At 34.0% G+C, this 11,997-nt stretch overlaps 1 protein-coding gene across 1 annotated transcript; it reads right to left on the bottom strand.

Annotated features, from left to right (window-relative positions):
* Positions 1-3,984: 3,984 nt before the first annotated feature.
* LOC121419037 (ficolin-2-like) lies at positions 3,985-11,678 on the bottom strand. The gene is made up of 6 exons (XM_041613316.1): positions 11,630-11,678; positions 9,177-9,353; positions 8,143-8,247; positions 7,306-7,448; positions 6,168-6,432; positions 3,985-5,323 (listed from the first exon to the last, which is right to left on the bottom strand). Exons 1-6 carry the CDS (start codon positions 11,649-11,651, stop codon positions 5,103-5,105), a joined length of 933 nt encoding a protein of 310 aa, XP_041469250.1. The 5' UTR covers positions 11,652-11,678; the 3' UTR covers positions 3,985-5,102.
* Between the last annotated feature and the right edge of the window lie 319 nt (positions 11,679-11,997).

Consider the following 11,997-nt stretch of genomic DNA (forward strand, 5'->3'; position numbering starts at 1 on the left):
ATATTTGAAAGTCCGGGCTTTGATCCGGGGTTTGAGCCCTGCCAACAGCATGCTGATCAAGGCTTTGTCAGTGCTCTTTTATTCTGCATTAAAATAGCTGAAAATTTTATGTGCATTCTTGATAACTTTGTGTGCACTTGTTAGAAAAAATATAAATAATGTCGGGCCTAGGTGCCGAGGCTGAGTGGTATCAGGCGCCTGACTTTGAAATCATTTGAAATTGGTTTCTCGGTGTGCCCTTGTTTGTTTAAAATGATGAAAATAATTGGAGTGTGCCATTGTATTGCAGATCAGTGGATCTTGCAACAGAAATTGGCCTACATTGAAGTGCAAGGAATGGATGTCTGACAACAAGCTTAGTTTACACGTTGGGAAAACAGAAAGCATTTTACTTCAAGATATACACACGAGTTCAAGGTTTCATATAATAATCAGGTAATTGACAGAAAAGATTCAGTAAAATATTTGGGAATTAATTTAACAAGTAACCTATCATGGACGGGTTTGGTAGACTCAATCGTCAAAAAGGCAAATTCGCGCTTGAAATTTTTGTATCGATATCAAACCTTTTTGAATATGAAGTCTAGACGTATTTTATGCTTTGCTTTAATACAAGGTCTATTCGACTATGCTAATGCGGCTTGGTACGGTAGCCTGGGTGTTATGGATAAGAAAAAACTAAGAATAATCCAAAATAAAATTGTGAGATACTTCAATGTTTCAGGACCAAGAGCACATGTCGGATGTAATGAACTTAAAAAGGCAGGATTACTTCATGTAGATCACAGATCACAGCAATTAGTATTACACCATGTGCATAAAATATTCTATTCGGATACATTAGATCATTATATAGATAATAATTTCACCCGTGTATCAAATATCCATAGGTACGGTACTCGAAATAGTAATTTTAATTTTGTATTACCAAAACGTGAAGGACATATAGGGAACACTTTTTTATTTTAATGGCATCAAATCTTGGAATGCTCTTCCTAATAAAGTAAAAGCAGTTAAACTATTTTCTCAATTTAAGATTGCATTAAAGATGCACCTAAAACTGGAAGCTACTCGAGAGCAATATTACCATTAAAAATCACACATTTTGTACAGTTGGTTTCTACTATAATGTATACATTAGGGTATGTTAAAATATAACCTTGTTTCACATATTAGGAGGGTTGTTGTTTGCTTCAGATGTTTGCATATAATTTGACTGATGGATATTTTTTTATTTGATTTGATTTTATTGTTTACTTCTGCAATCACATCATTCGTACATTTTCCATAACTTAACAAACATAGTATATTGATAACTTTTTGGCATGAATCATAACTAAGTGTACTAAAATTATCATTACAAACAAAACTGATCTCATACTAAATTAGTTAACATTTACAATTTGCAGGAGAAGGATTGTCATCATAAGCAGATTGCTTGATATGTATGTATGTATTTTATTATTATTTTTTTTTTACTATTTTCCAGTTTTGTTACAATATGTTAATGTTTTATACTAACTATAGCCTTTGAAATAGGCCTTTCAGCTTTCATGGGCTATCCTGTCAAGGTATTCTTCAATTTCATTGTAATCTCTTGTGATATTCTTGACGAATAACATAAAATAAAATAAAATAAAATCAAATCATACATGCAGGCACGGATTTGGAGGACACCGTCGACTTGCAGTAATTTCTTGCAAGTACGAAACCCAACCCCGTATGCCTATACTTGAGCAGCACCCCGCATCATCTCCTCTCACTCGGCCGTTGCCACCCATGCTTTATCTGCAGCCTCTTCTAACGTCCACTTCCTCCATGTGCTGGTCGATTGCGTAGATAGAATACAATAGAAATGGTTTCTTGACAAAACATGATTGGCAGCCAGTGGCTGAAATGTTTACAGCATGATAACACAAAAAACATATACAAAATGTAGATGAATTGAAAATAAATGAATAAATAGGTATACAAAATCTGATATTGCTTGGTCATCCAACTACCTCATCATCATCACCATCACCACCACCACCACCACCAACCTAAATTTCCAAAAAGACGTCATACACAGCGCCAAACAACATAATCCTTGACTTTCTCACCCACCATCCGTGATCTATACACCACACGTTCAACCTCTCATATCGATAGGGCCTACATCCAAATTTAAATACATATTTCTCGCATCATGTAATTCCTCTCGACACCGTTATTTAGTAAGGGCCGTGACCATTCTCCCACCAGGCCCGCTCTGCATCCTTTATCACCTTTCTCTCTCATCACCCTCGTACAGGCCTAGCATCCTACTACTTATACATACAATAAACCTCTCCTCTCTCCCCCTCTCTCTCTCTCTTAACATACCACAACCCATGCTCCTACTACCACACCCACTGGCGTAAATCCCGGGGGGATGGGGGGATATATCCCCCCACTTTTCGAGGAGGGGGGATGGCCTGTACAAACATCCCCCACTTTTTACGGAAGAAATGAAAAAAAATCACAAGAGATAATTGTTTTGTTGGTGAAAATTCTTCCTAAAATACCGCTTAACAAATAAAACAATACCATTGGATCATAAAATGCAAATAAAGAGCCAGTTCACCATTTGCAAACGAAATACTTTTGTCCTTATTATAACACTAAAACGAAACCCCCGTTTCTTCCAATTCATCAATGTTGGGGTTTTGGGGGAGGGATTAAGATGGAATGTCAAAACATTTTGAATGTAATCTCTAATAAAACCATTAAACCATCATGGGGTAAAAAAGATAACAATATCGGAGGGGTATTTGCCATGTGGACATACAGTGGCGTAACTACGGGGGGGGGGGGGGGCAGGGGGGCACATGCCCCCCCCCCCCCCATCGGCTGACCACCCCCCGTCCCCCCCCCCCAAAAAAAAAAAAAAAAAAAACGGGGAAAAGGAGAAATGAGGGAGAAAGGAAGAGAAACGTAGTGGGAAAGAAGAAAATATAATTCATTATAATGTTATATTATGATTATTTATGTTACATTACATAAGAAACATTTTTATCATAACTTTATGAAACATAATTTGCCCAGGGCCTACGTCTTCATTGTACCTGGTGCTCGCATTGTCTGTTTAACAAGATATATAAACCTGTTGTACTAAAACATCACGTTTTCAAGTCAATATAAACCAAATATATTTTCTAGCACTTGAGTTATCATATATTGACATATGCTTCTTTTACATGACTCAAAAAGTGATTGCCCCATGTTAAGGTCTCTGTAAATAAACATTTCCTGTCCGTGATTACGTTCGCATTAGTGGATTGGTGAGATATGTCTGCTCTTGGTGAATTCCTAATATCAGTCCTTAAAATGTCCCTTCTTCTGATCTGAATATGAAAAATTTTCAACTCGTGCTTCGCGCTCGCATCATTTGGTTAATGAAATACCTATATGGTCCTAGTTAATTCCTACAAAGAAACCTTAGAATGCCCCACTTCATGTCTGAATTGTCTAAATTTTCAGCTCGCGCTTCGCGCTCGCAATATTTGATTGGTGAGATGCGTATGATAATCATGATTGCAATTACTACAAAGAGTGTTTCATGTGTTCAGATGTAATTCTAATAAAATCAGCAAGCGCTTGGCACTCGCATTAGATGACTATGGTGAGATATGCATACTATTAATGGATTCCTAAAATATACTCCTTAAAATCTCGCTGTTTGTGGTCAAAATATACGAAAATTTCAGCTCGCGCTTCGCGCTCGCATTGTTTAGCAAGACAGGTACCTATCATGATTACATAAATTTGATTATAATGTCCCTTTTTAGGTGTGAATATAAAAAAAATCAGCTCGCGCTTCGCGCGCTCACTCAGTGATTCAAAAAATTTGCTGGTGCCCCCACAATGCCGTGACCCACGGAACGCCAGTGTGGACATATCAATGACAATTCCTTGCATATCTAAAAACATGATTGCAAAAAAATGCCAAAATATTTCAGTCATCCCCCCACCCATCAACACGGATTTACGCCAGTGACCACACCTCCCCCAACAAACTTCTTATTGGTCAGTGAATGGGAGCTTGGATATTGTAGGCGGAACCGGTTAATGTAACTTACTGAACATTAACAAACAAGTTCACGATTTATTCAAACATCAAAAAGTGATATGAAGGTAAAGTTATTCTACAGCCATATAGGTATATGTACATAGGTATATAATATTATATAGGCATGTGAACAGTGCGTTCATGAGTAGCAGGACAACTGTCAAAGAGAGAATGAAGAAAGAATAATAATAATATATTCGAAAAGTGAAAAGGAAATCAATATACAATTCTAGCTGATATTGTTACATTTCAATTTACTTGTTGATTTCTGTTACTTGAACATTGTTAACATCTAAATTTACACCTTTCGTCCAAGATTCAATAATTCCTTAAATTCGTGACGCACGATAGCTTAGACAGCGGAATAAACAAAACCATCCTACCAGATACTGAAGTAAAGACCTAACTAATTTTAGATCATTATAACTGAGGATACTAAACATAATATTTTGAACAAGACAGTAATATGTGCGGAAGGTTTAAATGACTTAAAAGAAATGATTTGGGTTACTTTGCCATAAAGCTCACATTTAGATATAGAGCTATATAGAAAATTATGTTCATCAGAAAAGTGTATTATATGATTTTGAACGCAAATGATCATAGGCTTTATCTTTAATTCTTAAACATCATTATTTTCAATAAGGATCAAGTTGAGCTAGGAGTTTGCAGTTACCAACTCTTTTTAAAAAGAAAATGGTAAGATTATATCGGTACGGTTGGTTAATAGAAGACCAGATATATTAACAGGATACTTGATACTTGATGAGACAATTCCTCTTGCAGCTCCAAAAAGCTAAATTCGAATGTAATATTAATATCCTCTTTGCTGTAAAAAATAAGTCTACAAGTACAAAATTAAATATCCCTTCCTGAAATACCCTTTGATATGTTTGACGTTTCACCACCTGCTTGGACTAAGACAATCAAAGCATCAGAGAGTATCTGAACATCAACTAATATTAAATATCCATAGATGTTGAATAAAGGTTTTTTGTCAATCAATGGTTAATCACTCCGAGTCCAGTTGTTTGATTGCCATGATAGAGCCTTTCATATATTTTGAATTCCAAGCCATCCCTGTGCCACTTGCAAATGACCAAAGACCGTTGAGGTTGGCGTGGTGACAATCATTATACCACCATCCTCCTTTATACATCATGGCGCAGTTATTTCCAGTATCACGATCATAGGTGTAGAATGCTGAGTTGACATGATAGGACAATGCATCACCTATACAAAGATAACAAAACAATCAAACATTGCCGTACATATCTAGAACAATAATACGAGTGCGAAGCGCGAGCTGATTTTTTTAATGGATATTATTCACTTTGAAGACTCTTGGTGCCTTTCGGGGTCATTTCCCTTTATACGATCCTTCAAATTTTAATTCTCATTTCTTTGCTATGATTTCCACTTATTTTACATCATAAAATGGGATTAAGAATCCTAGTAAAAATGAAATTACAGATAGTAAAAGGGTTGTAAAATAAATAACGGGACACACTGCATAATATAATGATAATACTAACTTAGTCTAGCGCTTTCGATGAAATCAATATCAAAGCATGCACTCGGTTGCGGGGAGGGGTTATTTCAAAAACATTATAGATATATAGACAAAAGGATAAAACAAGCATATGAACATATTGTTATATTTTATCCTGGAATTTTTGTTAATCCATTCATCTGTTTCTAACAAAACATAAAAGGAATGGTTTTATTAAATAAAAATACCCATGAAAACAATTCCGAGAAGAAAAAAATGAAATTCATCATGGTTATACAACCATGGCTATCATGTGCTCTTCCTTATCATGACGACCATACTTTATACATAATTTATCATATTACTTGAGGATGATAACATCCACCCCACCTGAAATATTGAAAGGACATGTCCCCTATCACCAATGATTGATATCCATAATCAAAATCATCATCATCATCATCACCATCACCATCATCAATATCATACAACAGGCATACTATAACCATGGAATATCATTATATTACTGAAGACTAATATTTTGCTATTTGAGTTGCGATTATTACATCACAGTCATATCTTCACCTGCAGATCCTTCCCAAAAAGTGAGAGCACCGAGGCGATACAGCTCACTCTCACTTCCAACACGAAAATTATCATATTTAGCTTTCCAATGATTGCCTTGCAAATCCACCATCTCTATTCGAAGTCTGTATGTTGCCTGGTAAGTGATGCGATGAATGATATCATTACCCAGCCAGAACTCGTTCTCTCTATCTCCAAAGCCATTCTTGTAGGAAGCCCAATCTCTATAGAAATCAACACTTCCGTCATGCCGACGTTGAATGACCTAGAATGAATTAATATTATTTCGAATAAATAACTAAATTATGAAGAAAGACAAATAAATAATTGATAACAGCGGTGCCGGCGTTGCGTGGGGCGTATTATAATATGCTAATAATACAGAAAGTGCCCACATCCCCCAGAAAAGATTTTGTTTAAAATTGAGCGTGTGTGTTTGGGTGTGCGAGGGTGTGTATGTGCTTGTTACAATCAGAATTGTTCATCGAATTCTGGACAGTGGTGCGTTGTGTGTGTGTTTGTGTGTTACTTGGGGCGGGAGGGGGGAAGGGTTGGTGTTTAAACATTTTTATAATAACTGATTTCATTGTTTTCTTTTAAGATATATATGAATCATGAAAAAAGTGAAAATATGAAATGTAAAGTATTAAATGTGATTTGAAATGTCAAATTGAAATGTTATGTAACTATTTGTTCATGAAATCACAATAAAAACAGTATTAAAAAAAATGTGTGTGAAAGGGGTTCCCCAATTCCATCCCGACGCATTGCCAGAAAGTGCAAAAGTTTACATTTTCATGATATTAGAGGAGGTGAGGTGGGATTACAGGGAAAAGTGATAAGAGATTAAAAGGAGGGGAAAAGGAAAGAATTCTCCTCCCCTATTTTCAATCAGGAAAAATTGGGTTTTTGCAGGGAATCATAAGGATGGGAAATAATTAAACTAAAAGGGTATATGCATCGAGCCTGTAAACTACTTTTGATTTGAATCATAAATACAAAATAAAGATACTTCCAATTTAAAGCTCGGTTCAAAATTTTCAACGCTCTCTTAAAGATTCCAGAAAGCAAGCATTACTGAAGTTATTCAAATTATTGTTTATTGCATCAATTGATATGAAAAGTCAAGGTTTCTTACCAGCCATCCATCACCACCATCCAAGTCACAATAAACATCAACACGTTCTTCATCTTCTATGCCAGAACCCAAGCAAATCGAGTATACACCACTCGTCCTTTTACCTGCATCGTAATGGTCAGAGCAATCTTTTGGAAGCTCCTCTGAATTTTGAAGGTATATAAGATTGTATCAGTTATTTGATGTATGTGTGAATATGTTCAACTGACATGTTGAAATCATTTAAATCTAAAACGAAAATACATTTAAAATAGTGTAGAATTATTCATCTAATTTAGTTTTTATTTTATTTTTCCGCTTCCGACAAAAGTCACATCCATACCTCATAAATAAATTCGTATTGCGAAATAGACAATAAATAGTTTGAGTTTTAGTTCAAATTCATTACAAACATATGTAGTTTTTATGTTTATACAATGTATTGTATGCCTGTAATCATGAAACAGAATACATAGATTTTGAGTGTACGAATAACAAAAATACACACACATAGGACGAATCCAAAACCGTGTACAAAATGTATCCACAAAGTTAAGTTCAGATAAGCTTAAACATCGTTAAAGGAATGGGAAGGTATAGCAAAATGCTTGTTGAAACTGATTCCTAAACACAACGACAGAAATATGAACATATCAGACTAATAAAACGTGGAAGATAAAATTCATGCTTTGATACCAATAATGATATTACAGTTCAAATTTCGATAACCGGAAATGTTGGAAAGTGTGAATAAGCTACCAGCCCCTTCCCGGAAATACTTTTAGATTCTTTAGACTATTATCAGTAATTATCACTATGAGTTCCAGTTGTATTGAGCGATTACTATTGGGTTATTACCTTTGCATGCATTTCCAGTAGTACATGGTGGACATACTTGACATTCATACCCATCATATGTTTCCACACAGGGCTCTCCTTGCAGACAAGGATTGGACAAACAGTCTATGTGGAAAATTATAAACAATTCGTGTTAAATGAAACTAATATTACCTATGATTAATCTCTGATTAATTTCATCAGTCACGTCAACGTCTTCGTGATATTTTCTTCATGAACATAAGCACGGTCATATGCATGATTTTTATTGGGGAGGGGGCAACTCTTCCTCTTGCTGGTTATTTCTATATCATCAAGCGTAAGTCTCAGCATGTGGTGGTGATTTTTATGCTGAAATTTCCTTGATGGAATAGAAAACGTCCCGTCTAACTGGTCTCTGACTCTCTGTATCAGAAATGTACCAATACATCACAAAAAAGCTAATAAAGATCATTGTTGCATAAAACCATTATTCAAAATGTGTGACCAGTGACCAATAATCAGCTTTGTTTTAAATTTGAAAGTACTGGTCATTGACTCATTGGCGCGAAGGCATGCGGTGAGATACCCTACTTTAAATGTGTTTTGTTTTTCTCCTTGGATTGACAATCCATTTGCTTGGCAATCAGTCATAATTGGCTATTTTGCCACACACGATATACATAAATGTTACGAAGCTTTTCCTCATTTCAGAATTGATAGATTTTAATCCATGTAACCCTTTTCCCTTTTGGCTGCTATTACTCAAGCATTTATTTTGCTTGTATAGTTTTGTCTTATCCTTAAATTTTATTCATGTCTAAATTTTATTATGACACCGTTATAAATTTGTCACATTACAATGTACTTAAATGTCATACTACGATTATGTTTATGCATTGTTAATTCATTTTGACTTTACAATAAAATCATAGGGTAATATATGTAAGACTTGTTTATGGGGAGAGAAAGGTATATCACACGTGAAGTGAATACCTTAAAGTTCTCCAAGCTCTCTAATTTAAGCAATTTATAATGAAGCGTTCCATCACGGGATGGGGGGTGGGGTAAGGTACCTGGTATTGAGCAAATCAATTTTGTATCAATTCCTTTCAACTCCGGACGACCTGCCAATTGATGGTCGGAGGGTAATCTCTTCGGAACCATTTTGACGACTTCATCAGAATCTGGTACATGCGTATGAGGACAAGACATGGCCATCTCGGGGCAAACGACATCATTATCCGCCAGTACTGAATTAAATGTAATGTGATTTAAATCGTAATAACTGGTATTTTGATACAATGAATGAAGGAGACAACGATGAAACATATATCATTTGTGCTGTGACATTTCAAGTATTATGTTGATAAAACATTAAATCTGTTCAGATTTAAAAGGGTATTTTGGTTCCTTACTTTATGTGAAAGCAATTCACAATATTTTCTTCCTTCATGCAAGGTCTTTGTATATGTTTATTCTAGGCATACAGTTTAAATTATTTTTTGTTTAAAATTTGTAAGAATAGACCCATTACTGAAATAATGATACACCCTTTTTTATTACTACTCATTATCATCTTTATCTATATTTCTATAATTATCATAACTACTTATTCATTATCAATTTGATTTAGTTGTTATTCAATATTGTTTGGCCTGTTTGAAGAAAATATATATTCTGAAAACCAGGATATGATGCAAAATTACACTTCCAGCTGATGAGACTTCAGTTTCAGTAAATATTAGCTTTATTTGATATGAATCACAAATGGAAAATCTAATTCAGTTGTGGTTATTTTTCAGTCGAAAACAATGGATTCGTATGTAAATATATAACATTTAATTGGAAGCTTAGAGATTCAAACTAAAAGCTTAAATGTATTGTTTAACTTTGTGAGCAGCCGATTTAAAAAATTCTCAAACCAAGATGAAACATGTGTACAAGTGCATTTATTAGAACTAATAAACCCTGAAAACAACCATTGATGAGAATGAAAAGCTAAAACTACAAGGCAAACCCCGATTTAGTAATAGGCGTCTTATAGACGCCTAAATAGTACACATAAGTGTATGGGATGAAATTAAGATGGTGTTTCCAGTCACTTTATATTTTAATTTTTGAACCACTAAATAATTATTTTCGAATGCAATTTTTTCTGGGCTTAATTTTGGTAACATATCACAGACACGAGTGACAAGTATGACCTTCTAGCTCAGATTTTTAAAAAGTCAAACCAATGTTAACCAATCACTTTAAATATTGAATATTAACTAATTTTGTTTGGAGATTTGTTTTCTGCATTCAAATTACACAATATCAGTGTGACATAATTATATGCAACGTAAAAAACAATCCATAAAATAAACAATATAATCACAATGCATAATTAATATACAAAATAATGATGCGAGCATAATCTTAACTTATTAATGATAATACTAATAATGATACTCAATGAACGCAGGAGACCGCTATTTGATATCAAAGTAAATACTTCATGTACTTAGAATCTAAACTAAATCTAAAAGTTTGAATGACTATAAGTGCGGTCGATTTGGATTATTTTACATGGACAAAATGACATAGCAATATCAATAATACCTCTTCCAACAAAATATCACAATAGACACAATAACAACTCATAACATGAATAATAACTATATTTTTGAAGCACTTAAGTAATATTTCATGTTATTTTCTTAATAAACCCCTTCTTTATTATCTCAAAATCACTCTAATAATGAATATTATAATACATCGAACATTTATTAATTCAGGTATTATATTGAACTCCATATCACATGACCTTAAATGATAATAATAACAACAATAATAAGTGTAAAAAATATGTGCAATCACAATTACATTAATACTTGTTTTCATATTCCTACTCTTTTCGAGTGTTTATCAGTCTGGACAGATTTTTTTTCTCCAAAATACATACAAACAGATAATCAAAGGAATAAGGCTACCAATATTCTTTTTATTACCTCCCATCACCTCGAGCCGAGCCCACCCCATCCACCTTACACGTCCCCTCTCATCCAGCTCCCTGGCAAAACAAGGTACACCATATTACCCCCAAGAAATTATTCAGTACAATAACATGTTTTTTTGTTGTGCAATTATCAAAAATATTTTCACAGTATCATTTGAATTTCAATTAAAGAAACTCATCCTAATTTAATCTTCATCTTTATTTATCTTCAACAAAGCATATTACAAAATCCTAACATAATTAGTTTATATTTAATAGCACAACTGAAAATTAACAAATCAACAAGGTAGGAAAACAAACATTATGATTTTGCTTATTTTAATGACAGCAATGTGTTATACACGTCTTAAGGGTGTATACTCTTATTCATAGTCCAGGTAGTAACACATCACTACGTTCCATCATGTTTTAAACAAATACAAATGGTAAAAAACATGCATACACCTTTAAATGTTGCTTAGGACTTAAAGACAGTACATACAAAAATTATAATATTAGAGATTAGTTATAGAGAAAACAAAAGCTTACCTCCATTCAATACATAGCTCATGATGAGAACCAACAACAAGCTGTGATGTGCCTGAAAAAAATGACAGAGTAAAATAAGGTGGCTTTCAACTTCCGATTCCTAATAAGTGAAAGCTATCAATTAAAAACAATCGATGAAATAGATTTATTTGAAGTCGTGCAATATCTTTAAAAAAGACATTTATCTTAATTTTATTTTAGGGAGGGGCATTTACAAAGGATATATCTTAGAAAGAGAATCTTCGTACATCATAATACAATCAATAGTGATATTTGACGATATTTCAACATGAGCGATAATCAATTTTTGTACATATAGTCATTTATTGAACAGTTGAACTCAATTGAAAAACAGCAAGAACAAAATG

The sequence above is a fragment of the Lytechinus variegatus genome, chromosome 7 (genome assembly GCF_018143015.1).
Source record: "Lytechinus variegatus isolate NC3 chromosome 7, Lvar_3.0, whole genome shotgun sequence".
In the NCBI taxonomy this organism is placed as follows: domain Eukaryota; kingdom Metazoa; phylum Echinodermata; class Echinoidea; order Temnopleuroida; family Toxopneustidae; genus Lytechinus; species Lytechinus variegatus.

What these genes read in the sequence shown, in the direction of transcription:
- LOC121419037 (XM_041613316.1), bottom strand. Translation starts at nt 11,651, where the DNA reads ATGAGCTATGTATTGAATGGAG. An exon ending in TACTGGAAATGCATGCAAAG is followed by an intron (nt 7,449 to 8,142) that starts GTAATAACCCAA and finishes TTCAAAATTCAG; the next exon opens with AGGAGCTTCCAAAAGATTGC. An exon ending in ATGGTGGTGATGGATGGCTG is followed by an intron (nt 6,433 to 7,305) that starts GTAAGAAACCTT and finishes AATTCATTCTAG; the next exon opens with GTCATTCAACGTCGGCATGA.